Source organism: Mesitornis unicolor, unplaced genomic scaffold, assembly GCF_000695765.1.
Source record: "Mesitornis unicolor isolate BGI_N332 unplaced genomic scaffold, ASM69576v1 scaffold42748, whole genome shotgun sequence".
Classification (NCBI taxonomy): Eukaryota; Metazoa; Chordata; class Aves; order Mesitornithiformes; family Mesitornithidae; genus Mesitornis; species Mesitornis unicolor.
Genome location: NW_010202033.1, coordinates 17,413 through 44,753, shown reverse-complemented (window position 1 = coordinate 44,753; position 27,341 = coordinate 17,413). Strand labels below are relative to the sequence as shown.

Here is a 27,341-nt window from a genome sequence, read left to right as displayed (position 1 = left end):
GAAGATGACATTCTCACATAAATCAAGTGTAAATTTATGGTGCTTTTCAGTTCAGCAAAGGAGACATTTCAGAGCATGGTTCTCTCTCTGTGGAACTCTCGGTGTTAGATAAAATTTTGGTCCCGGTAATCATTGTTCTGATGATAATTCGTTCAACAGTCCTTCTGGCTGGACATAGAAAAGTATGTAAGTGTTGTACCTAGACCTATTCAAGAAAGGATTTAAACACATTCTGTGCTTCATTTTCAGTCATCTCAGAATGACTCTAGTATATTAAAGTGTTTCTTTGAATAGGGCTATTCTTCTGAACCTGGGCCTCCACACTTCTGTTGGTAGTATAAATACTTGATATCAGCCAGGCTGTTGTTTCTATACCAGTTAATTTTTCCAGTATTTAATCTGTATTCAGATTTCCTTTTCTTTTTATTTCTTCTGAATGTCCTGGGTTGATACCTCACAGTTTCTGCAAAAGGGACCTGAGTAGTTCTTCAAAATATCTAGACTCCTCTTTTTAATTTCTTGTCACCTTTTCAAATATGTAATCATACCTGATAAAAGAACCCCATGTAAATGTAAGACGAGAAAGTCAGTTACCTATAAGTAAGTGTTTGGCTTGGTTGCTGCTGATCAAGCAACCTCATGGCTGTGGCAGGAGTAGCTATGACCACACATTAAAACCCTCAAGTATTGCAGTTTGAGAAGTCGACCATGGGGTGAGCTCTGGGAGTGGTTCACAGGAAGGTCATAAGAAGCTCTTTCAGCATTAGCTCTTTGAGCCTTAAATCTCCTTCCTGGCAAAGATTGGGAGCTTGTTTGGCTATGAAGTACTTCATCACTACAGGTCACACGAGCCTTTGCTGGCTTGCTTCCTGTACTGCTGAGGACTTGCCCTTACTCAGCAGCGTTAATACCAGTGCCCTGTTCTTGCTGCTTCCCTAGAGCCAAGCATACATGGGAGCCACACTCAAGTGCTTTAGGGGCCTATAGGAGTCACAGGGGTGGCTTCCTGGAGATACCGGTTATTAGAAGGGCTGGAATATGCATATTGGATACGGCTCCAGAAAGGTTCAGGGCTAATTCATTGTTGAATTTAGCTAATCTAACTCTGTTACATTTAATTGTATTTTAGAGGTCCATGGTTGAGGATCTTCATTAGAGGTTGAAAGTTATTAGAATAATGCTGTAGGGCTGAAAACTGTGTCATTGGAGGAATTAACCTTTGTTTGTGCCATGATCTCAGAAAGCTAGATGATCATGAACAAAGATTTTTGAATTCCATATGGTAACTGTAGTCTTTTAAGTGTGCTTTATATTGCAGCAAATTCCTTTTGACATGTTGGAGATTAAATGGTCTCTTATAGTTTAGAACTTCTTGTCCAGGAGAGAGACCAGTTTGGAAGAGGAGTTAATAAGTATTGCATGTTTGAGGATGAAACATTTTTAAATAAAGAAAAAGGGAGAGTTAGGTGAAATGTTCTACAAAATCCTTTTCATTCATTTAAAAGAGTATTAAAAGTTATATCCAAGAAAACTCTACCAAGTTTTGGACTTGAAAGCAGTGGGAAAAGATCACTTTTGATTATGAAGTAGGAATTTGACCCTACAGTGGACATACTGAAGAAGTTCCTTTCAGACGTTCCTAAATTTTTGGCACCTAAAAGGATAATAGTATTTTACCAGATGGGATGAATGTTTAGTCCCTTTTTTTGTCTTCAGGTTAAAGGTCTTCTGCCACTTCTTTGGCTGTACAGAAGGTAGAGATGGCCTGCTTATGAGCTCCTACTTAATGTCTCAGGGAAGCACAAGTTATAAGTGAGCATGTGTGTTGTCCTGTGCTTTTAAACCCATGGATCTAACAGATCTTCACAGAGACAATAGATCAAGAAGCATGAATACATCACTCATCTCCACCTTGAGAGAACAGATCAAAAAGTATTATAGAAAATAAATTTGTGGTGAATGGACAAAGTAATTTTATACATTCAGCCAGTGTCAATGAAGCACAAATCCAGGTCTTAAATAAAGCTTGCCAGCCTACTTCTAATTATTTATTAGCACATGAGATTACAAGACATATGTTTATTAACTTCAGCAGGGCCAGGATTTATTCTTAGACGCTTTTTTTCTTTTTTCCTCTGTAGTGTGAGTACAGGCATGTTCACTCACAGCACAGCATGTAGGTTGAAATGTTAGTCAGCTTTGCAATACATAATTCTTTTGATAGGAAGGGTTTCAGGGCTGGAGAGATGCCAGCAGGAGCAGCCTCCAAACTACCCAGAGCTTCAAACTTGACTCTTGGCTGTCCAGTTTCCAGGACTCACTTGCCTGGCCGTGAGTCTTCCCCAGGAGCTGTGCTGCTGCTGGCTCCACCCTGATACTTCAGCCTCCTATAGAGAAAGGAATTAAATTCATTGTTGTTGGGGTATAAATTTTTAGTCCTTTTTGTGCTACTGACTGCAATACCTGTTCTTTCTGCTCTTTGGACAGTTGATCACGGCTAGACCATTTATTTTCTAACATTAAAAGTAAAACGTGCTTGCATCTGCAGTTACAGTGCTTTAAAATAATAGCTCCAAAACAATTTGGGTTTGTAGCCTGCGTGCAGATGCATGTTAACTGCAAAAGACAGGAATCACATCAAGAGCATAACTGCCTTCAGGCTTCTAATTAAATAGCCTTAAAGTAGCCATCTGCAGATACTTAAAAAAGAAATTGTGCAAAAATATTAACTCCTTAGTTATCCTTGAAACTAGAAATCCAAAGTGACATACACGTTCAAACGATGCAGTGGTGACGTTTTACAAGGCAGGAGTATGATTCCCAGAGTTATATGTTCTTTCCTTTTTTTTTAATTTTTAGTCGTCTTTCCTCCTTTAAAGTCCCAATGTGATCTTAAAAATTCCAGTTGATGGTAACTCAAAACACGTGTGTCCCAATCCATTTTAAGGAGATCTGTTTCTTCTCTGGCCAGTTGGTATGGCTGCTTTCTTAAATACCTCTCTATTTTGTTATTAAAAACTGCACAAAGGAATAGTACAGAGAGGCAAACTAGAAAATAATATTATATTCTGTGTATGAGTCCATTGGTGGCCTTGTGCAATATTGCCTGTGTTTTGGGCTTTCTATCTTAAAAAAGGTGGTCCTAAGGGTAAAATGCAGATAAAAAGTGGCAAGGAAGTCTTAAGTGCATAAAATCTGTGGTATGAAGAGAGTTAAAATACATTAGGAATCTTTAACTTGGAAAAATGAAGTCTGAAGGGAGACGATAATACATAATTTAATGCATTACAAAGAGGATAGTTATCTGTTACTTCTCATATCACAGGGGTATGGAGACACTCAAAAGAACTTATTGTCTGATTCAGTAGCAGGTCTAAAACAACTGCAAAGAATTACATTTCTAAACACAAGAAAGAAGAGTATATTTTGTTACAGACAAAATACATCAGTGGATTCAGAAGTAGGCAAGTTAATGGTAGGAAGGTCTCAACAACTATGAAAAATAATGGTCTGACTGCAGTTTCCATCTCTGGAATTTCCATCTCTCCTGGTTCCCAGAGAGAACCAGGTGTACCTGGGGAAAAATCACTGGTCATCTGCCTCCTTCTTGCATTCTTTTCCCTAAACTTGCGCTGCGGTTGTAGCCAGAGATGGAGCACGCGATTAGACAAACCCTGGGTCTGACTCACACCACATATTTTTATGTTCTTAATGCAGTGCAGTCCTTAATATCTAACTATAAAGATAATTTTAATCGAAAATATGATTAACCAGAAAAAGTGAATGGGTCTAAGGTTATTGGGTTTTTCTTTTTTACTTTCTTGTGGGTTTTTGAAATTGGCTTAAATTCCTCCAGAAGCCAACTTAGACTTTATTTACATCTCTTTCCAGCCTTGCCTTAGGATATAATGTCAATGGGAAAGCAGAACCTATTTATTATGAATGTGTAGGAGCATTGCACTTGGTAATTAGAACTAAATGGCAGCTTTTCTAAACTTGTTTTTGGCTGGGGGATTTAGGTGGAGGAAAAAGTGATTTAACATGATTTGATATAATTTGTATGAAGTTATCTGAAGTTTGAAAGTTCCAGTTAGATGTATTTTGCTTCTGAAAATAAAAAAGGAAAGGTAATTTTTCATGTTTCAGTAACAGAAAGAATAGTGTCAGGTAGTTTTTTTAATAGTATAATCAAAAATAAAATTAAGTTATATGTAAATCCTAACACCGGCCTGATGGTAACAACCTTGAAAATAAATGTATATGTATATCTTTTACTGAAGGTATATTTGAATGCAAAAACTGCATGAAACTGATTCTTTTCCAGAAAAGGTTTTGTAGCCATGTTTTCACTCTTGTAATTTTTCTATGAGAACAAACTTTGCCTTGTTAAAGAAATGTCATTGCTTTAAAGAAGACCCTGCAGCAGGGATAGGGAATTTTCAGCTCATTCAACACCAGTGATCCTGCTCCACTGTAGCAGCAGAAGGTGCAGCTGCATTCAGAGGACAGTTGAGGGCCCCGAAATTAGACAGTGGTTTCTGCCCTGGGTGCTCCAGATCTTCTGGAGCATCTGGTTACAGACTGGAGGTGGATATCACATTCTTCTCAGGACGTCTCCAGCTTGGTCTGCTGCTTAAAGAAAACACCACCACCCCTCCCAGTCTCATCTAAAACTGATACTGAAGCAGTTAGATTTACTTTTGTAATCTCTCCTGCATTTCAGTTAATTTGTTGCTTTTTTTATCCTAAGTCTTTTCGCAAAAGTCTTAAGATGCCCAGAGAAATACTAATTTCTGAAGAAATCTTCATCAGAACTTTCCTTTCTAATCTTCTTAACCACACCTCATTCCAAAAAAAAAAAAAATTAAAACAGCTCTTACAAATCAAAGTTTGTGAATTGTATTACCTGGTCATGCTTTATTCAAACTGTATATTGTTAGTGCAGTGATATAATTAAGTTTATGACAGATGATGAAATTCATGAAAGTATTTATTCAGTAGGCTGGTAGTTGGCAGTGAATGATCTGTGATGATTCCACTATGTGGTTACTGTATTTATATTCAGTCATTTATTTTCATTCCTTTAGTGCATGGTTCCTCTCTCTCTTTGGTGTCCAGCACATCATCTATTTATTCAACAGTGAGTATAATGAAATCAGCAATTTGGGTTTGCTAATCAAGGTTATTGAATTGACTGGTCTTTTTGTCCTAATTACTTTTGTCATTCAAGGAGGAGGGAGGGAAAAGCACTTTTCATTTGATTGTGTTCTGAATGCTAGCTATGAAAAAAATGTTTACATTCATAAAGATGTCTGAATATTTAGCAGTATCCTCATTAAACAGAGATGTTAATGGCCTAAAAGCAGCAATTTCTTTTTTGAGTCGGTGTTTTACAACTATGCTAAACAGGTTTTTCTACAAAGATTTGAATTTCATTACCTAAAGCACCCCAAAATATGCTGAATAAAGTCATTCCAACCTTGTATTGATGATTTGCTACTATAAAAGTTTGAATATATTTTTAATGCGTAGATTTTAATAATTCTAAAGAAGCCATTTTTCCGCTATGCCAGCAACATTTTTTTGAAAAGTATGTATTCATTTAGGTTATCTGATCCTAGAATAAGGCTTACTGGAGTTTGAAAATACAGGAGTTTTAAAATGTGTGTTACATTTGTTTATTACCTCCTAATAGTCTCAGGAAGGATTTTCCATTTAGACATATACAGTGTAAGACCTTGTGGGTTAAGACTGTACCTGTGCTGTAATGGGAAGGTGAGGCTGCACCACTCAGACCCTGTCTTGCCTAGCTTTCCTGTAGCTATTTAGGGTGTTCACTGCAGCAACCCAGGGGTGCAGCAGGTTCCAGCCCACGCGAGACTGTACAGAAGTATTTTGCACTGATGGTTAAATCCCAGTGGCTTCACTGCTGCTAATATCCAAGCTAGTCAGATTAAATGTGGGTCATGTATTCCTGGCATGCTATAATCACCATTTTGGGGGTTTCTTAAAGCACAACCCTTTTAGAAAAACAGTGGATAGTAATTACGTCAGTAAGATCTGTTAACTGAACAAGATCTTTAATTTCGAATTGCTATGCAGCTATGATGCATCCACAGCTGAAACAAGCATTTGTGATATGAGGTCCTGGAAGAATTTGTTCTTGGAAGCTGTCTGTGAAGTCTGTCAAGGCAGCATAGTGTTATTTAGTGTTACTTCACATACATGTTTCACTCTTACGAAGCTACATGTGTAACATGGCCTTTAGACCTTGATAATAAACTGAAAATACCACCTTTCATTATATGAAGCCGAAACAGATAATATATTGGAAGGATGGAGAAGAGACCTTTTCCAGTGGGCTGTTGTTAGTAACCATGGGAGCCACAAGGAGAACACTCGGCAGCTGCTGTCTGAGCTTCTGGTTTATATGCTTGCTGCCCAAGCAGAAGTGGCTCTTAATAGTGTGGTTTGGTGGGTATAATTTTCATGGTGGCTCGTAGTGGACAAGTTTACATAAGGACAGTAGAGTGTGTAACTTCTGACCATATACTTCTCTTTAGCTGATAACTTTGGTTAGAAACAAGCCATAGTAGCCACAGTTTTATCATGCAGACCGCTTTGCATCCTCAGATAGCTAGTTGTGTGTCCTTTTTCATCACCGCAGTGCCTAGGCAGCACCCAAAGGGGAGTAATTTTTTCGTTTTTTTCACATCACTTTGGAGTGCAAAAACATTATCTCCATCCTATGGATTGCTGAACATGGGAGGAAGGAAATTACCTAGGATCGGCCATGTTCTGTGACAGTTCTCACTCTTCAGAGTATTATGCAGCCCCATATGCATGGAGCCAGAACTTTACCCTTTCATGGTTCAGACTCAGAGGTGCACTGGTCGTCAGGTTGGGAAGTGGAGCTCAAAATCCTTCCTGCAGGAAGAAGTACTGTACAAGCAGACTATTTTCTTTTTCCTGAAGAGTAAATAAATTAGGAGATTATTTTAGATTAAATACGGATGTGGGAATCCATTCACATCAGAGCTTTTGAAATGCAAACAACAAAAAAAAATTTGAAAAATTTTATAAGTTTGTCAGGCTGATTATGTTGTAATAGCCTCATGTATTATCCTCTGTTTTTACTTTATAGCCTGAAGAGAAGTGCCAGTCAGAGGTAAGAGCACATTGTGTTCGACAGGCGTAAATGTGCTGTCAAGACACACTGCATTTCATGTCTTGCTATTTTGTTTCTCCATATTATGGTGCAGTAAAGTATCTCTTAAAATATATAGATTCGCAAGCTGCGAAGAGAGTTGGATGCATCCCAAGAAAAAGTGTCAGCTCTGACAACTCAGTTGACTGCCAATGTGAGTACAACTTGGAGAACAAACACTAACAAGGAATGCATTTAGTGCACCAAGTAGCACTCCAGTTTTTCTAAGTGACAAAAAGGTTTCTTGCGTATAATATTCGGTTCACATTACCTAAATAACTGCTTGCATGTGAAACCTGTCAAAAAATAACATCCCCTGTCCTACTGAATTGTCTTTTGCCTTTCTTTAAATTATGAATTATAATAATAATCATTTGGCTTTATATGTATGTGAACAATTTTCAGATCTTGAAAAAATCATTGAAGTCGGGGTCTTTTTTTTATGAATAGTGTCTTGCTTTGACATTTGGATAGGATGAGATACAGATTAAGGTTATAATTGGTAGGAATAAAAATTGGTAGAAACACAGATTGGAATGCATTATACTTTGCTATTGCATAAAGATGTGGGCTTATTACCTGAAAAGTAATAGTTACATAAGGGGCTCTGAGTACTAATTTAAAGTTATGCCTAAAGGGTGGACATACCTGATTTTTAACCAGTGTAGACAATGCTTCTGCTTGTTTCCTGTGGTGAATTTGATGAATAAGTAATGTAAGACACTTGGAAAAAAAGATTTGGAAGCCAGGAAATGTTGAGGCAACACTACAAATGACCCTGAGCAAGTTTATTTGTGTGTTCTGTGCTGTAGTCACAGATAGCAGGAATCTGCAAAACAGAAGCTTGCTAGAAAAATAAGCAATTCTAGAGTAAATAAGCTACAGATGAATAGTCATCAAATTGGATCATACTGACAACCTAGTTTGTGGGAATGAATAAATATCAGAACACATGCTACTGAAAAGGACATTCCTGTCCATCAGCTCTCTGAATAGGTGGGACATGATATTTGGCACAGTAAAGAACAGTTTTCATCTGAGCAGTAATGCCTGTCCCAAGAAGGAAAGGGGACAAGGGGAAATCCACTGTGGTGTTCACTGCAGGCATCACAGTGCTTTATCCAGCTTGCAAAATGGAAAAGACAGACTAAGAACACAGTTAATAGAAAAGTAAAATAAAAGGGCTTTGACTACATATAATCACTCAGTCACTTTCCCAAGAGGGAAATAAAAAATTTTTAAAGTCTTCCAGAAATTGTATCTTATGTTTGCCTTCCAAATACAAAGGAGACTGGATGCATGAGTTGGTTTTCCTCCAGAAACTTCTTTTACATGAGAGAAAGAAGGACCAGATTCTCCTGCATACATTTTTTTATCATGTTAAATAACCCAGCCTACATCCTTCAAACAAAACAATTGTCAACTCTGCAACTCATCTAGCTCTGGCTTAGTTCTGTTGCATTCTTCTTCATGTGGTGTTCAGATTCAAGACAGGAGTTAGTAGCCTGTCTCCAAGAGTAGTGAATAGCACAGGCTACTCTGTGCCTGCCCCAGCTGCCATTAATTTGCCCAAGAATTTGTGTGTGGTTACTACCACTGTCTTTGCAGAGAATAGTCTTTAACATCAGCTACTGCTGCACGTTTTTGTTTGGGAGTCACTTGAGGGTTTTTTTTTTTTGGTTATGGTTTGGGTTTTTTTTCCCCAGTAAATGTTAGCATCATTTATTAGTTTGATAATACTCCATTTTTTCTTCATTCACTTCACTAAAATTTTGGAGTTTTTTATTCATGCTGTTTAAAGTTCTTAGACTTAGAGCTATCCCTTATTTGTCCATAAATCAGCTACAGTCTGCTGCAAAGATGTGGCTATAACTGCCCCTGTAATACATTTCAGTCTCTAGCCACCTTTTTTCAGAGAACACACTCTTCTTTCCTGAAAAAGGCCAGGTCTGTGCCCCAAAAAGTTAAGACTAATAAATGCTGTTTGTTAAGATGCTGCTTTATGGACATTTCCTCTACACAGGATTTTTTTTTAATGCTTTTGACTTAGGCAATTCAGGTTCATCTCGTTATTTTTTTTTTCCTGAATTTTCCTGCATACACTGCAGCTTTTCATGTTCTCAGACCATCAGGGGCAAGAACTTTGAAAAGCTTTCACTCCAAGTAGGAAGTGAAGATTCCTCTTTTCCATAGCTTATGGAACAGTTTCAAGATAGGAATAATTTATATTGAGGAGCCTGATCTGGTTTTAAAAGAGTGACCTTTTTTTAAGGTCAAGGTTAAAACATTAAGGGTTTGTATCTCATTGTTAATGTATTCAGTCCCCACTTGCCCATTACTTTTTGCTTCTACAAAGTATTACAGAGGTTTCCTGAGTATCAGTTTTGTTGTTCCCTGTTCATCCTCCCCAACAGAAACTCCATGTTTTTAAAATAAATATTTAGATTTTTCAAACATGTGTAGCATGAGGGTTTAAATTACTTTTTGCTATTTTCTCACAGTCTCAGCTCTGCTTATTTTCATAGGGGCTGATAGGAATGAGAGATGCACATCCCCATGTTATTGTACTGCTCATGTTTGCATTGCGAATGTGAGAACAGTTATTTAGGATAAGTCAGCTGTGTACTGATGATGAATAAGTCTGGAATAGCTCTGTGAAAGATTTTGCTATTCTGTGTATATTTGGGTGAGAGAACATATTTTTCTGCTTGGAAAGATTTTACACAATTTTACTTGTCGTGTGTATAGAATTATTTTTAATAGAGAAAATATTTGCTATGATTAGTGTAGATGATTATGTCTAATGAGACAAATGTATATTTAACTGTTCCTGTGTTCAGTTGCATATGCAACTGCATATAGATGTGTATAAATATATATACGCATATACCTAGAAAACAATACCATCTCATGGCACATAGTAGCTTTTTATCAAGTTTCTTCTCAATCTGCTTTTCATTCCTTTTACTTCAGTCATTTTCAGTTCATAACTGGTGTCCTTAATATAATCAACATTGGGTTCTTGGTGCTTCATGGAAAAAGAAAAAAGGATAGTTGGCCTAGCACGAGGAAGTTTTGGATGACATTTAGCATGTGGACCTTGGTTGCAAGCAAGGTACACTCGGATATTGGAGAAGTTTTTGAGTTAGATGCAGGTATATCAGCTGATCAAGTATCCAGCAGGCTGGCTACAATGCTGCAATAGTCCTGTCTCCATCTTTATCCCTCTCTGCAGAGAAGGCATCTCTGGACTGAACTGACCAACTTGGCTTTCAGAGTTCTGCTGGGGAGCACAGTGAGAATCTTCACCTCTATGACTTCCAGTGTCTTTTTGCCTTAAATGTCCACAAGGAAAATATCGATCTAGTTGGAGAGAAGTTTTTGCCAGGCCTTTTGCTATCTGAAAACTTGCTTTATATTTTATTTTGCTTTTTAGGTTATCCTCCTAAAACTTAGGGGTAGTGTGTGGTTTCAGCTGCTGCCGAGCAGGGCATGGTTTGTAGCCAGAAACAGCATCATTTCTTAGTGTGCTGCTAGTAGTACTTGTACATGAAAGAGCTGTCATTTTCTGATACTCCAAAATTGGTCTGTTGCTTTGACATTTCTGATTTTCCACAATTAAGTTGTTGCTGGTAGTTCATTTACAAACATTTTCACAACATGCGCTCTGCTCATTTGACCTTCTCTTACCAGTAGTATTTTCTCCGTATCACTTACACAACAAACAATGCAATGCAGGAGTTGTTCCATTGAAATACCTGCAGAAATATTCTTGTTTGGGGGGCAGAGAACTAACTACTTCTGTATGGTTTTAACTCTAAGGCTCACCTGGTGGCAGCATTTGAGCAGAGCTTGGGGAACATGACCATCAGACTGCAGAGCCTGACAATGACAGCGGAACAAAAGGCAAGCTTGAAAAGTATTTGGGGAAGTCATAACTTCTGTTTCTAGCATTCTTGCTCAGCTCCTTTCATAGTTAGTTGTGCAGGGTGAAAAAAATCACATACACCATTTGATTTAGTTTCCTCAGTTGTGGTGATGGAATGAAATGTATAAAATTTTGCATAAAATACTCATTTCCTGCACTTGGATGTTGTGACAACCGATAAGGTTATTCTTATGAATTGCTGCTTTGGACACAAGTCATATTTTTGGACACAGGTCACATATTGCATATTTTTATAATAAATTTCTTCCCAATGCATCCACACATGTGCATTTTCAAGAAAAACAAGAAAAATCCTTGCAAGATAGGCAACATTAGATTTTTGGACAGTGTAATTGAATACACATTATTTCTGTATTGCAGTGTGTGTACATTTTTTTTGTATCATAATAACCAAACTATTTTGTGATCTGTTGAGGGTGTGCTTCCACCAAATCTCATTTTCGTCTCCTCGTATGTATATATTCCATAAATTCTCTATCAACTACCAATGCTCAGATCGAAAGGTGGCTTCTTCAGAGCAGTTAGATACCATCTGCATTTTTCTGATGTATCACCATTCTTTTCTTGAATTTTCAAGGACTCAGAACTGAATGAGTTACGGAAGACGATTGAACTGCTGAAGAAGCAAAATGCTGCTGCCCAGGCTGCCATCAATGGAGTCATCAACACACCTGAGCTCAACTGCAAAGGTGAGAAGCAAGCTCTACGTTTAGCAACTGAGCAGTGCTCTTAGGTCCTCTTGGTAATATCTGATGTAACTGTCAGAGATCAGCTTTGTCTCATGGCCATGCTCTAGTTACTTGTTTCGGGATCATGTGGAGATTTGAAATGGATATCTGTGTAAATAGTGTGGTCAATCCTACAAAAGTAAATGGATGTGTTAAACACACGAGGAGGTGTTTTAACAAAGCTTTTCCACCTTCAGTGAGCTCACTGAATTTACTATGAGCATTTAGTAATTCACCCATCTAGACGCTGATGTGAAGCATCTGGAAGCAAAGATTCCCTTTTCAGAGCTGGCAGGCACTTGGCTTCATTTTTTTTGGTGTTTTCAGTCATTTCCAATATAAAGTCTGAACACAGTCCCGTGTTATCTCACTTCTCTTATGCCAGTAATTTACCTTTATAACAAATTTGTTACATCATTTTGAAACCACCTTCATTCATACTCAGGACCTGGAACTGCCCAGTCCACAGACCTGCGGATCCGAAGGCAGCACTCTTCGGATAGTGTCTCTAGTATAAACAGTGCTACCAGTCACTCCAGTGTGGGAAGCAACGTTGAGAGTGATTCCAAGAAAAAGAAGAGGAAGAACTGGGTGAGTGTATTTTAACAGATTCCATGAGGTTTATATAAAATTGTCGGAACATGCATGGTGAAATCTAGCCGCTCAGCTCCTCCTTCCTCCCCTCATGCAACAGGTCAGCACAAGGACTATGCACTGTTTAAATCCTGTGTAAACTCTCTTTTGAAGGCTTAATTGAGTCGTAACTAATGTATATGCTTGTGTTGCCTAGGATTGAATTTTAGCTTAACAACCAAAAGGCCACTCTTAAATTAAGAAATAGCTGTCAAAGATCAGTTCTGGCCGAAAGTAATATGGTGTCCAACCTCTTAAAGAAAACTTGACATCTGTTATTAAAGTAAAACAAATTCACAATGGGAGATCATTCGTTTTTTGTTTTTTTCTTTTCAGCTCATAGGGCTTTCTTTTAAGTGAACATGTTAAACACTTCAAGAACTCTCTTTTGAGCATAACTGTGGAGCTGCAATGAAAGAAATACCAATCTTTAATAATTTATTGTGCTGGACATTTAATTTGCAAGATTTTACAATACTTATGTTTCATTTCCCATTTTTCCTTTTTTGCTTATCATGTACTGTGTACAAGGTACCCTGTACTGGAGGAAAGGTACATTATATAAAACTCCATTTTCAATTAGACCATAACTGCCTTAGTGACCTAGTCTGACTGTAGTTTGGACTAAAGTCCCTAGATCCTTCATTGTAGCCTGTAAAGCGGTCCACTCCTTCCTTCCCACTGAATTTAAATGCCCCTCGATCTTTTGGATGAACAGATATACCTATATAGCTTCAAAATATGGTTTGAGCTGGTAAGAGCTTGATTTGTATTTGCACAATATCTTCTCCAAAACGCTTATGAAACTCCTGAACTGTAAGAAACAGCTTCCTGAGCAGATTCCTGTTTTCATTTTGCTCTTATCCCAGTGGTTTCATTTTGACATCTTGCCAGCTCCTTCATAATGGCAGTATTTCCAATCTGAATAATTGGTTGGATGGAAACGATGTCATTTCCAAATCCTTCTTGTGCTGTTAGGGTAGTTATAGACGAAGTAAATGGCTGTAACTTTTAAATTGCTAGTGACTCTTAATTTGTGACACAAACCTTTTGCAATCATTAAGCCTTAGTTAAGATAAACACTTTTTAAATTCTTGCTTTAGCTTCTGTATTTTGTTATTGTTACCTAGTAGATACTAGCCTACACTTCTCATTCATCAGATGACTATAAAGAAGGTTGAGGAAACATCTTACTATAAAGAGAGATAAATTCTGTATAGATTTTCACGAAGTAGAAGAAACAGGACAGTATTTTTATGTTGTTATAAAAATGAGTACATCGTTGCTGTAAAATGAAGATAGGAAATAATAAGCCAGCCTGTTTACAACATGTAATTTGTGATAGCCTCAAACAGTGATTGTAGAGCATCCTGAATTGGAAGGCACTCATGAGGATCATAAAGTCCAAACTTGACTCCACACAGGGCAACTTAAATCATATGTCTAAGATTGTTGTCCAGATGCTTTTTGAACACTGACTGTTGTACTGTAGCCTTGGGATAACATCAGTTTAATCACATGAATATTCATTCTTTTCATTGTTTGGAAAATGGTTGTCATTAAGAAAAGGAGTTTTTTTAGATGCAGGTAGGTAGGAAAGAGTCACTATTTTCACCAGGTGAAATACTTGTTCCTACAAAGAAAAACCCAAAGTATTAACTTGGCTGTTAGCCAAAATATTCTGTCTGAGCCAAGGAGAAAATACAGTTTAAATAGTTAAAGAGATTGGGGTCTGGTGTCTCGCTCAAGTAATGTCAAAATGACCATATGCTGTTTAAACACCTGGTTTTGGTAAATACAGGGTTCCAGTTTTACAGTAACTGTTGGTCTTTGTTGATTATTGGTCATGTTTGTCTTAGAAATCCAAAGCTTTCCTTATCATTGGCTTTATCTGTTAAAACATGTCTTTTTTCCTTCCCCCTCTTCCTTTTGCTTGCACTTCTTCTGGCAGGTCAATGAGGTAAGGAAGACCTACTTTAAACTATGAGATACAAAGCTAACCCATCCATTTACAAGACTAACCATTTCAGCATCATTAACCTTGTCTGAGCCACGTTATATTATAGCTACAAGTTGCTACAGCATCACTGCAAAGCTTGTCGCACTGAACAGAATTTGCTATAAAGTAGTTGTTTGAAAACAGGAAGCATCGATATGATATCCAGTCCTATTGACCATATTAATCTCATAAAATAGTTAAGGAAAAAAGCCCTTTTTAAAATTCTTTTGTACTCAAAATATATGTGAGTATGGCTGTATCATTTGGAATATTTGCATGTTAGAATTTTTACTCTGTGGCTTTTTTTACCTGGTTTCGTTCTTAATGATGTACCAATTCTGTGGTGTTGTTTTTTCAGTTACGCAGCTCCTTCAAGCAAGCTTTTGGTAAAAAGAAATCTCCCAAGTCAGCATCTTCTCATTCAGATATTGAGGAGATGACTGATTCTTCATTACCTTCTTCACCAAAACTACCACACCATAACTCCACTGTTTCGACACCATTGCTGAGAGCTTCCCATTCCAATTCTCTGTAAGTAATTTTAAAATTTTTAAATAGAAAATGGAGTGGAAGGCATCTTGCTGCATTGGTCGAGGAGAAGAGTAATGTCATAATTTGGAGATATCCAGTGTTTTCCATGCTAGCTTTGCAGGACATCTCTGGGCCACTTTACAGAAACAAGCAGAGGCAAAATGTACCCTACACCATCCTGTCCCCTTTGGTTCCTTGGTCTAAGGATCTGCACATCTGTATAAGCACTACAAGAGTTTGATAGCTGCTAAGCTACGTGCACTGCTGACACCAGCTGTTCACCGTGAGGCCCCAGCAGATGACACAGTGGGCCAGACTGGATTGTCTTGTAGGCCATGGCTGGTCTGTTGCCATTGATCAGTCCTACTCGCAAGCATCACTTACCTCCCAGAGGGAGGTTGTATTTTGGGTAAAATCCTTAACCCTGTCATAATGGCAAAATAATAAGATCACACTTTCAACTACTGCTTATTTTGAATGTTCTGTAGTCTTAAGGAAATTACAGGCAGAACACTTGAGAAGCTGAATTTATCTATTAAGGGAATTAAAGATGTATAAGCTGACTCCCAACTCAGTACATTTGCATTGGTGTCCAGGAAGCCAAAAACCATTGCATCATTACTGTAGCATAATTCACTACTTCATTGGAGTGCTCTCTCAGCAGAACATATGGAGTATGAAGAGTATTTATAACCAGGGTGACCTTGGAGTGCAGGATTATTGGGATCTCTTGCTGTTTAATTAGAGAAGCCAGGCCAAGTCTGGGATTTTGTTTTCTCTGTTTGCTAAAGACAGTGCATATTTTACTAATCTGCGATGATGAATTCCCAGTTAAGTTGACGAATTCAGATAAAGGTAAGGATTTACTGGAAATCAAAACAGCATGGTTTAGTGATACAGCTGAACTCATCTAACAGCTTGTGCCTGATGAATGGAGATGATCTGCTCCTCTTTTGTTCTGTACCTCCCCAGACACCTGTGTCTGGTCCTTCCCTTGCACTGGCTCTGCTACTTCTTAGACTACTCCACCAAGCCAATGCAGCATGCTAAATAACATGACATATAACTTGACAGAAACATGAACAGGTTGTTGGTTTTTTTCCCCAGGTTGCTGGGTTGGATCTGCTCAGGTGTCTGTCCAGACTCTGATGAGTGCCAGAGCTGGCATAAGTATGGGGGCACAACAGCAGCACAGCCAGGGATAGGCTGGGAAAGAGGAGTGAAAACCAAATGTGTAGTAGCAAGCTATTGTGTAGACTCCTCTGTAGGACCAACTGTACCCCTCTGCCTGTGTTTATATGAAAATGAGATGTAGGGTTTAAAGTCAGGACTTCTGCTCTGCTGCTTAACTCCTTTTATGTTCATAGAAAGGTAACAGGCAATCTTCAGGCCTCTTTTTGGCCACCTGTGAAATAAGGTTAAATAATTGCCTTACAACACTGTTTTGAGTCTAAACTCAAATTCTAGAATGTGCTTGGAAAGCTGTTAATTTTATCAGTAGCTTTGTCACTTGAGTGGGATTAAAAAAATACAGAAAGTTGTAAGAGACAGTATTGTGAAACAGTTACCAGACAGCCTTTTGCCCTTGTACACGTCACGCAAAGCTTCCAGCCTAATTTCAGAGCAAATGCATTTGAGTAAGTACCCAGACTCAAAGTTTTACCTATCACTTGTTTACACATGAAGAAGTGAAAACAATAACAATAGTTTCCAGACACATAGTAGCAATGAAATGTTAGTAGCAGAGGATAATCCTGTTTGGATTTTTTTTTAAAGCTTCTCCAGTCTCTTAAGCCTAACTCAGTGAGTTTGTGGTGACTACAGCAGACTGGGCTTTAGAAATCTAAGGCCAGAAAATTGTCAAATGATGATCCCATCTATCATCAGTCAAAATGCTTTGTGCGTGTGTCTCATCTTGACATGAAAGCCAAAAGGCTGAACATGAGAAAAGGTAAATATGCAAACTGAGGGAAGGATAGAGCAGAGCACAAGTTAAACTTGTGTATTTTGGCTTACTGACTTTTTGGTGTGGAAAGCATCTCTCATTAACCTGATTTAGAGAGACATTTTAAATGAGATCTCCCTAAAAGCATGCAGCTGTGTAGTTGATCTTTATATAGATACACTTACGAATGTGCTGAAATGTTACTCACTCAGAATTTTTTTTTGTGGGAGGAGGAAAGGAAAATGCCACCAAAAAATTTTTAAGTGTGAGTGCTTTAAAGCAAGCAGGAATTTATCACGCTTGAATAGGTGTAGAGTTCCAAAGCCCTCCAGAACAGTTCAGGGAAACCCAGCTGTGCACACCTGGTGAGCTTTAAATCTGTCTGGAAACTCATCAATCTCCAACCAACTGCTGTTGCTGCCTACACTCCCTTAATTTATTTAGATTTTGGCTTTAGAAGTTTTCGTTTTTAGCAACTACCATGTAAAAAAAATGGAGACTAACCAGTAGTAGGTGATTGCCAGAATTTTATTTCATATGCTGATTAAAGAAAATAACTCTCAGGCATATTTATTTCACTAGTCTGCAATATTTTGATTACCTATTTAATATCTTACATATGGTATCACTAATGCAATAAGCCAAAACTGTTGCCTGCTTCCTACAGAAAGAAGGGTTTTTTCCCTTCTTTACTAATAAATTATAGAGCAGCTTCATTTGAAAAGCACCAAATGGTCTCATTCAATGTTCATTTTTCAATCTTCTCCAGTATTTCTGAATGCACTGACAGTGAAGCTGAAACAGTCATGCAGTTACGAAATGAGCTAAGAGACAAGGAGATGAAGCTGACTGATATTCGTCTAGAAGCCCTTAGTTCCGCTCATCAACTTGACCAGCTTCGGGAAGCGATGAACAGAATGCAGGTAAGAAATAGCCACCCCAAATATTGCAGTCTGTGTTCTTGTGTCAAAAATAGGCCAACTTACCACACAGTAAAGATCTGAAAGAAAGTAAATTTGAAGTTTTTTAATACCTACTTTAAAGTTTTGTCTAGCTTTGTGCCAGTGTTAAACCTTGTACCTTCATTAAAAATCGACTTGAATGTATGAATTCTGCTGCCCTCAGTTCTGGAGCTGTAACTATTTCAACCCTAGAAACACCTATAGAGACATTGTTTTGTTGACTGTCAGCAACATCTTAAAATGTTCCCATGCTCTCTGCCTTAAAGTAGCTGCATTTCAGTGTTTAGTGAATTCCCACATATTTATGTTTTCTAAGATACTTTGAAAAGTTTCATGGAAGGGACATTGTAATAACTAAATTAATTTATTAAAATATTACAAAAATTAAATTTCTGCTAAGCTAATATTTATTCTTAAGTTGCTTATGTTGCACTCTTTTAAGTGTATGTTTTCAGTGGACCTTCTGACTCCTGATTTGTCTTTTCAAGGGTGAGATTGAAAAGTTAAAAGCAGAAAATGATCGGCTGAAATCTGAAAACCATGGCAGCTGTAGCAGGGCTCAGTCTCAGGCTTCCATTTCATCCTCACCAAGACATTCAGTAGGTCTCTCTCAACATAGTTTGAACCTCACGGAGTCAACCAGTCTCGGTGAGTTTAACGAGAAGGGCGGTGGGCAAGTTTTATCCTGCACTTGGAAGGTTTGGTTTGGTTAGCCACGGAAAAATGAAAGCATGAAAATTATTAACAGTGGAGGTGTGGAAATATGTCAGGAGTTGGCATAAAGTCTTCTTTTAAAATGTCGTCATAGGTCTGCTACGCCCTAGATTGGAGTTGTCCAATTATGACCTCAGCTGTAAAGAGTCATGTTTAAAGCCATTTAACGGTGTACATTTGGCAGAGGATATATTATAGGAAGGAAAATACGGAGTAACTGACTAATAATTTTCAATGACCTTCACTTTAAGAGTGATTCTGGTATTTGATAGGGATGTCAGTAAACCTGGTTCTTGTGTTTTTCCTCTGTGCATGTGAAGCCCAGATGTGTTGTGTTTGACTACAACAGACATGTTGGTGTACACCAGAATAGTTTTCATTGTTAAGATACAGCTGTGAAGCTGTTGATGTTTTCTGTTCACAGACATGCTCTTAGATGACACTGGAGATGGCTCTTCCCGGAAAGAAGGAGGCAGACACGTCAAAATAGTTGTCAACTTTCAGGATGAAATGAAATGGAAGGAGGTGAGTTGTGTTTTGTGCCTAGCTTTGAAATATAAGTGACAGTGGAATGGGGCAGAGAATTCAAATCCAATTTGGTTTGGAGGCTCCTATTTACAAAATATTTTTAAAATTTTTCTCTGCAAAATAGTTTGTTGGGGTATCACTAAGTGATAGCCAAAGCACTCAGCTCCCTCCCACTTCCTCTGAAATGCTGAGAGCCAAGACCGCCAGTTCAGGTTGTCTCCTAGGACTTGCCTGCAATAGCCATTATGGTTGGCCATGAACTGTGTCAGTAACATGGGACTGCTAGAGTAGCCCATGGGTCAGCGGTGTCGGTGATAATGTTACAATTTAAGCCTTTCAGTATTATCTCTGAAAACCAGGCCACGCTTCCGCTATCAAGAAGGTTAGCAGACTAATCTGTACCTTGCGATAGCATCTGTTTAAGACTGGTATCTTAAAAGCTGCACAAAGCTCTTGGGCCTTTCTGTTAAACTTCAATAAAATTTTAGCTAATAATGAAAATGATCCAGTGTGTCAATAGAAGGTGGAGCAAAATGCTAGAAGCACGAGTATGCTGCGGTAACTTAATGGATCCAAACTGGGACATCTGTAGCTTATCGTTCATGTTGTCCTCTTTGTACAAGTATCTGATTTTGAATGACGTCTTTCAGATACTCTCTATTCACAAGTAATTGAGAGAATCCTAATTACCCAAATACATATCAGGTATTGTAGAATTGCAGACTACTTCATGTGTAATGCATGCATAAATGTACTACAATATCAATATCAAGCACTGATGTTGCTATCTCACGTCATGTGTACCTGTTAAAGTGTGTTTAAGAAATAATTTGGTGTCTTTTATAAGGGAGGGACACAAAAATTTGAATAATCAGAAATAAAATTGACCCAGCAGTTCTTTCCATTAAATACCAGTTTTGCAGTACTATATTACAGCCCTGGATAGGCAAATTAACAGTAAGACTATATTGCTAATTCTGTTGGACTCCACTGTGCTCAGAGTCAGTATTACCATGTGGAATCATTCCTTATGTTTTAGCTGAACTTGAAGTATTACGATAGAAATTAGCTTTTGCTCAAGGAATGTTTCACAGTGAATGCAGCTATAGAAGAATAGAAGAATGAGGTGTAAGCCCTCTCTGTATATGACTGTACGTACATACAGCCATGTATAATTTTTAGATAGATAGATACATATATATATATGTATATAAATACACATATTTTTAGATTTCTGTGTCCATGGGTGTATTTCTAGAAGTAAATAGGATAAACCTTGCAAATGCAGCATATTTGATTGTGAAGTCTTGGAAAAATGAACATGTCATGAACTTTTCAGCTGAGAATTTTCCTAAGAATCGTTCTGTCTTTTGCTAAGCTATAATCCTCTCAGAGGTTTTTGAATTGTTCATGTATTAATTAACAAATACCTTTTACTTAATATCAGTACCACTTAAGTGTCCTTTAGATCTGTGACTCCAACACCGTGGAAAACGTTTAGTAGAATTCTAGGAAGGATTTCATGTAGCATTCAGAACTTAACCATATCGAGTGGTAAAGGTGCACCATAACTTTAAAAAAATAGCAAAAAGGGGAAATTTAATTACATTAAACAGACTTCTCTGTTATTAATTTATTTATTAACTTAAATTCACATCTTTATGCACTTAGGATTCAAGGCCTCGCGCCTTCCTCATAGGCTGCATTGGAGTCAGTGGCAAGACCAAATGGGATGTTCTGGATGGGGTTGTAAGGCGATTGTTTAAGGTTAGTGAGAACTCTTTGCCTTGTGCTTGTATTCTCCTGTTTGATTTTGATGGTACCAAGCAATATTTAACTTGCTATAATTATTGCTATTATAGCATAGAACAAAGTCACTGCCTAACTTTTCGTGTCCCTTTTTCACCCTAGGAGTATATCATTCATGTGGATCCCGTGAGCCAGCTGGGACTGAATTCAGACAGTGTTCTGGGCTACAGCATTGGAGAAATCAAACGCACTAACAGTGCAGAGACACCTGAGTTGTTGCCCTGTGGCTATCTAGTTGGGGAAAACAACACTATTTCAGTTACCATCAAAGGTAATTATGCTTGACCTGTCTGTGTAGTTTACACTAATTACAGTTTTACCAAAGTCTGCTGTGTCAAGAAACTCAGAGGAGTAGAATTTTTTAATTGTGGGTTTTTTTTCCCCCCATTCCTGCCTTTTATTTACTCGTCCTTCTATTTTCATTTTATAATGACAGCACTCAGAGTATGCTAAGTCTATAAATGCAGAAAATTTCCAACCTGTAACAGTAGGAATAATTGCACACACAGCATTTTTCTCCACATATCTTGAACTGCTGCCTGGAGTTGTCCTGGAGAAGATCTCACACCACAGGGGACATAGTGGAGTTGTTTGAGCAGCAGAATACCTTCCAAATGAATAGAGCCTCAGAATTTCATTCCCTCTTTTTAATAGCTATATTTGTCATTTCCTTCATACTGAGTAAAAAAATCTTGTTTTCACTTGCATGATTTATATTGCTGAAGAGTCCCTCCTTAGGCACTAGTAAGGAGGGATCTCGGAATTTGTGGGACCCCTTGAACTCTGGATTTTTTCCAAATGTATTGTTTTCAAAGTTCTCATCAGTTTCATTATATTGTGCTGATAAGAAATTAATGCTTACATTTCTCCTATAAGCCCATTTGGTCTCAGGGAACCATTTTTATATGAAAGCTACACTATGAAACTAGGTTTGAGGGAAAAATCCTTAGCCATTTTGAACATGCATCAGCTTGCTCAGAGTTGCACCAGTGAAATCTCAAGGACAGATCCACATCCAGTGGTAGAGTATTTGCGAGCATTGCTACTCTGCAGCTCAACTTCAAAGTTTGGCTGTGGCATTTGACTTGAAAGTAGTTTGATTTTTGAATATTGGTATAAGAAAATTGATTGCCTTTGGTAGCACATCAGCAGGCAGAAAGACAAAATAAGTTATGAAGTATCTCAATTTACTAAAGCTTGATGTGAACCCAGGGTATTCTGCTTATTTAGAATACATTGTCCAATAGAGTATACTCACATTTGAAATACTGCTTAAGGACTAGCCGTATCTATAAGGCTGCAAGCTGATTTTACATTTAACTTGCATTGACTTGTACTTTGAAGGTTCCTATGTGATAACAGTTTTCAATAAAATAGAAATCTGTTTAATCGATTTCTGGAAAATCACTTCCATACACCTTTGAGATATAAAGCTGCCTATATAAATATTTAATATTCCAAGTAACCATTGAGGTGCAAACATTTCTGTGTGTGATCTGCCAACTTCCCTTTCTGCTCTTTATTTTGAAGCACTGTGTATTTTACCTGAGCCAATTCTGCCTCAAGTGACTGCTGACATTGCGTAAATCCTTATCAGTAGGAGTTTTATGTTGGAAGAGATAACTATCAGCATACAGAGAAGGAGTTTAATTACAAACGTTTGGGAAAGTAGGGGGAGTTGATGATAGCTGGTGTTTTTTTTGTCTAGGGATTCGAAAGTAAACAGGTAAATTCTGGATGAATGTGGTATTGTACATAGTGAAATACTGCAAAATAGATGGTTTGTGTGTGGAAAATGTGGCCTGGAATCATTTAGTATTGTTACTTTCATAGGGCCTTAGACGCTGTAGGATGCAGTTGAGTACTTGGAAAACTGGGAGAGCTGAAGGAGGATCCAGGCTAAGGCTGTAGGTCACTCCTGCACTTGTTTTACCAGTTTTATGTGTGCTGCTCTTGACCACGGGGGGTACCAGAGTGGGGGAGGGGTCTGTCTCTGAAGTGGGAAACAGCTTGGTCTGGTTGGATCTAAATCTGGTGTTTCTAAGTGTTATTTTGGGGTTTTCTACTACTATTACTGGACCCGGGTACATTCACAAAATCACATTTTTCAGTTCTCTGGTTTAACTATCTGGTCATTTCAACTAATCTTGATTTGTTCAAACTCTGCTATTGGGATTACTTTGCAACGTTACAACTACATAGTAAATAATAATAATGAAACAACCCAGCCAAACAACAAACTTTTAGAAATGCAGGTAATTTCAATAAACATTGGGAATCTGTCTAAATGGGGAATCTTTTCCTGTTACAGGTATCTGCGAGAACAGTTTAGACGGTCTGGTGTTTGAATCACTGATCCCGAAGCCTATACTGCAGCGCTATGTCTCTCTGCTGATGGAACATAGACGAATTATCTTATCTGGCCCCAGTGGCACTGGCAAAACGTACCTAGCAAACCGTCTGTCTGAGTATATGGTCCTTAGAGAGGGCAGGGAGCTGGCTGATGGCATTATTGCAACCTTCAATGTGGACCATAAATCCAGTAAGGTGAGGAAACAGAAATCATCCTTGCACAGTTAATGCTACCGGATATCAAAAATAAGAGACGACTCCTTTGTTAATCCATCAAAAGCTAATTTTAAACTTACTTTTCATCTTCAAGCATTATGTTAATCCCGAAGGGAATAATATTTAAGGTTTTCAGAACTACAGATTCACATGATTATGGGCCTGAAAGGGCAGGCTTCCAGGTGTATATTTAAACACCTAAAGGTGTCATGATTTTCAAGTGGTTAGGAGCCTCAGAATTGCTGAGGAAGTTAAACACCTGCATAAAATTCCCAGCAACTTAAGCAATCCCTATTGCATGTGGCATTTTTCCAAAAACCCTCAAATGCATCTCTAGGCTGTCCAGGGTTTCTGCAGCTGCGCGTATCAGCAGTTGTAATCTGCATATGCTGGGTTAGGAGTGCCTTGTTGTCCAGACACATTCCTGCATGGTAAGGCACGTTTCTGCTTTTTTATGTGCTACTGGTTTTGCTGAATATACTTCCAGTGACATCTCGATTAAATTGAAAAAAAAGAAAATTTAAAAAAATATCACTCTGTTTGATGGCTTTAGACACATTTTCCTCTGGAAGAAAGGGATGGTTGAAATTGTGGTTGTAGGCCGCTGGTATAATTTGAGACATGCTATGGAATAAATGGTTTAAAGCTGCTGAGAGCATTTCAGCCACACAGTAGCAGCCTCACAAGCTCATCTTTCTTTCATGGTATTACCGATGGCATCCGAATTTGACCTCTGCCACAGGATGCTTTATTCCAGATTAATTTTATTGGCTGTATTATGATAGACATACAGTTGCAAGACAATATAACAAACCTAGTTAGGATGCAAAGTTTGCTTTGGTGTATGGAGAGTTGAACAAGTTCCTGAAAAGAAAGAAAAGTACATTTGGGGGCTGTCAGTGTCAGATTAGGACAGCACAAGTGAAAAAACAACCACCCAAACAACAGTCTTACCCCTGTTTAGGCCCCTTGTCTCACACAGGGTTTCTGGTATAGTCTTTGAATCTTCAGCATAACCTGCAAAAGGGAAGACACACCACATTCTTGTGTTTTCTCATGGAAAATGTGTGCATTTGTAATATGTCAGGCTCTTTTGGTTTATATTTCATTACAAGGCCAGTAGCTTATTTATCTTAATTGGATTTTCAAGGAATATTAAGAAAACTATCTGCATTTTTCTTTTTTTAAAATTTTCTTTATAAATGCTTTGCAGGAACTCCGCCAGTACCTGTCCAACCTAGCAGACCAGTGTAACAGTGAAAATAACGCTGTGGATATGCCTCTTGTAATAATTTTGGATAATTTGCATCATGTTAGCTCCCTGGGAGAGATCTTTAATGGACTTCTAAACTGCAAGTACCACAAATGGTAAAGAAATAAAATCACAACACATGCCAAATTTCACTACTGCAGTCAGACCACCGCCATTGCAAAATGTGATCACAAAACCAAACTCTAGATGAATTTGGTAAAGTGGACTGAGATGGACAGACTGTCCATATTATGGACAGCACTTCAGGGGTTTTTTTCCTTCATAAAATGATCACTTCCTCTGAAATCAGTAATAAAAAAGTAGGAGGGCATTTGAGTAATTTGCATTCACTTCATGCAGTAGATCTTCAATACTAAAAGCCCATTTTTAGTGAAAGATCCTGCTTTGAGATTTCTGTTTTGCTTTCAGAATTTCATGCTCTCAGAAGTCAGATTCTCACTAGAGAATCTGGTTATAAGTAACTACAAAAACCTGCTTTGACAAAAGAGGTTTGAATAACTTTTTAAATGTTGACATCTTACTAAAAAGTTATTTTTCAAAATTTACAAGTATGATTTGCCTGATTTTTTTTTAATAGTCCATATATTATTGGCACGATGAACCAAGCCACCTCCTCAACACCTAATCTTCAACTTCACCATAATTTCAGGTACTGTTTGTTCATGTTTCTTTTTTCTGTTTGTGGGCTAGCAAAGGAGTAATGGCTACTGAGTCATCTGAAATTGTTCTTGCCAGCTGCAATAGCAAACAAGAAAGGAATACCATTTGCTACTTGTTGCTGCCCTAACATGTGCAGCTTTGTTATGATTCTATTATTTAAGTCACCACTGTTCATAAAACTTTTCAGGGGATTGCTAAGGTGTTTGATCCTCTAAAAAATTTTAAATAAGATAATAGGCAAAGCAGCTACTGAATGAGAAATAAGCTGAAACAATGCACAATACAAATTATTTCATCTAGTTAACTCATCATTCCAAAATATTTTTTTCTATGAAATATATGTGACTGGGATAACACATTTTGATCATGCTAATCATCTAGAAATAATCAGAGACATTTAGCCCAGAATAATCCTGTTCAGTAGCATGAAAGGGAAATAATTGACATTTCTGCTGTTCTGCCATAGATGGGTGCTATGTGCTAATCACACTGAGCCAGTCAAAGGCTTTCTTGGCCGTTTCTTGAGAAGAAAACTAATTGAAACAGAGATCAGTGGCAGGATGAGAAATGCAGAGCTGGTTAAAATTATTGATTGGATTCCCAAGGTCTGGCAACATCTGAACAAGTTCTTGGAGGCTCACAGCTCCTCTGATGTTACTATTGGTAAGTGCTCTCTGCTCATATGCCCAGGCATACGTAAATATATGTATTTTATTTCCTTGTATATCAGGTGCATTCTTGTACATTTCCTTGTGCTATAGCAGGTAAAAAGCAGGTTTAAAACCCTACTTTTAAATGACAGTGTACTCTGAGGCAAACTGTGCAAGAAGTTTCTAACTTCTTTTTTTTTTTTTTTACTGTTTCTAAGAAATAGTATTTCAAGTTGATTCAGAGGATTTCGCAGCTCTCAGGAGAAGCAACTCACCAGATAGCTATTTGTTTTCTCATCCTTGGCTTCTTTCTCCAAAGAACTGAAAGTTATTTGTTCCCCCTTGGAGGCATATCATGGTCATGATTTGAGTGTAACACCTGAATTTCCCTTTCCAGGTCCACGGCTCTTCCTCTCCTGTCCGATAGATGTGGATGGTTCTCGAGTTTGGTTTACTGACTTGTGGAACTACTCCATCATCCCGTATCTTCTGGAGGCGGTTAGAGAAGGATTACAGGTGAGCAAAGTGAAAAATCACAGGTCTGGAATGGCATCTGTTCGAAAGGTAACACAGCAATGGAGAAAACTGAATATTGGCAACATTTTCTGTAGATAAAACTTTGCACACTGAATACGTGCATGTCTGTGAAAATGTTGCCTAAATTGTCACTAATTTTAGTTGGAATTACTCTCTTCAAATGATTGTAAAATCCAGAATTTTTAGAAGTCCAGATTAGATTCTTTTAAAGGTGCTTAGATACCAAACTACTCAAGTTTTCAGTGGGGTAAGTTAGATACCAAAGTATCTTTAAATAATCTGTTCCAGAAACACACCTTAAAATTGTACTATATGTCTGGAAAACATGTTTGTGGTCATTAGCTTAGTGATGCAGGATTTTCCTTTGAGAATCAGATCTTTCAACAGAGGAGGAACAAAGCTGTGTATGGAGAGAAACATATTGATGACTGACAGGATCATTATCAGTGACATTTTTATTACTTCTTAGTCTACAGGATAATTTTTTTAGTAGATTCCTTCAGAATTCTTTCAGAAGCCATAGTGAAATGATCACTGATTGGCTGTACTTAGTAACTGAATCATATTCTAGCAATTCGGATAGTTTTAAGCATTAGCACAAAATTTTTAGCGTATCTGTAACAATAAAGCATGTTGGAATCAAGAGGA

General features: G+C 37.8%; 1 protein-coding gene across 1 annotated transcript in view; it reads left to right on the top strand.

Annotated features, from left to right (window-relative positions):
- NAV2 (neuron navigator 2) overlaps positions 1-27,341 on the top strand; it is a 96,011-nt gene that overhangs the window by 62,685 nt on the left and 5,985 nt on the right. The window contains 17 exon segments of the mRNA XM_010190272.1: positions 5,088-5,140; positions 7,145-7,168; positions 7,287-7,361; positions 11,030-11,113; positions 11,734-11,845; positions 12,330-12,475; positions 14,875-15,047; positions 17,762-17,915; positions 18,443-18,602; positions 19,093-19,193; positions 20,868-20,963; positions 21,108-21,276; positions 23,317-23,552; positions 24,787-24,941; positions 25,424-25,495; positions 25,973-26,169; positions 26,554-26,672. Coding sequence (XP_010188574.1) covers positions 5,088-5,140; positions 7,145-7,168; positions 7,287-7,361; positions 11,030-11,113; positions 11,734-11,845; positions 12,330-12,475; positions 14,875-15,047; positions 17,762-17,915; positions 18,443-18,602; positions 19,093-19,193; positions 20,868-20,963; positions 21,108-21,276; positions 23,317-23,552; positions 24,787-24,941; positions 25,424-25,495; positions 25,973-26,169; positions 26,554-26,672 — 2,126 coding nt within the window.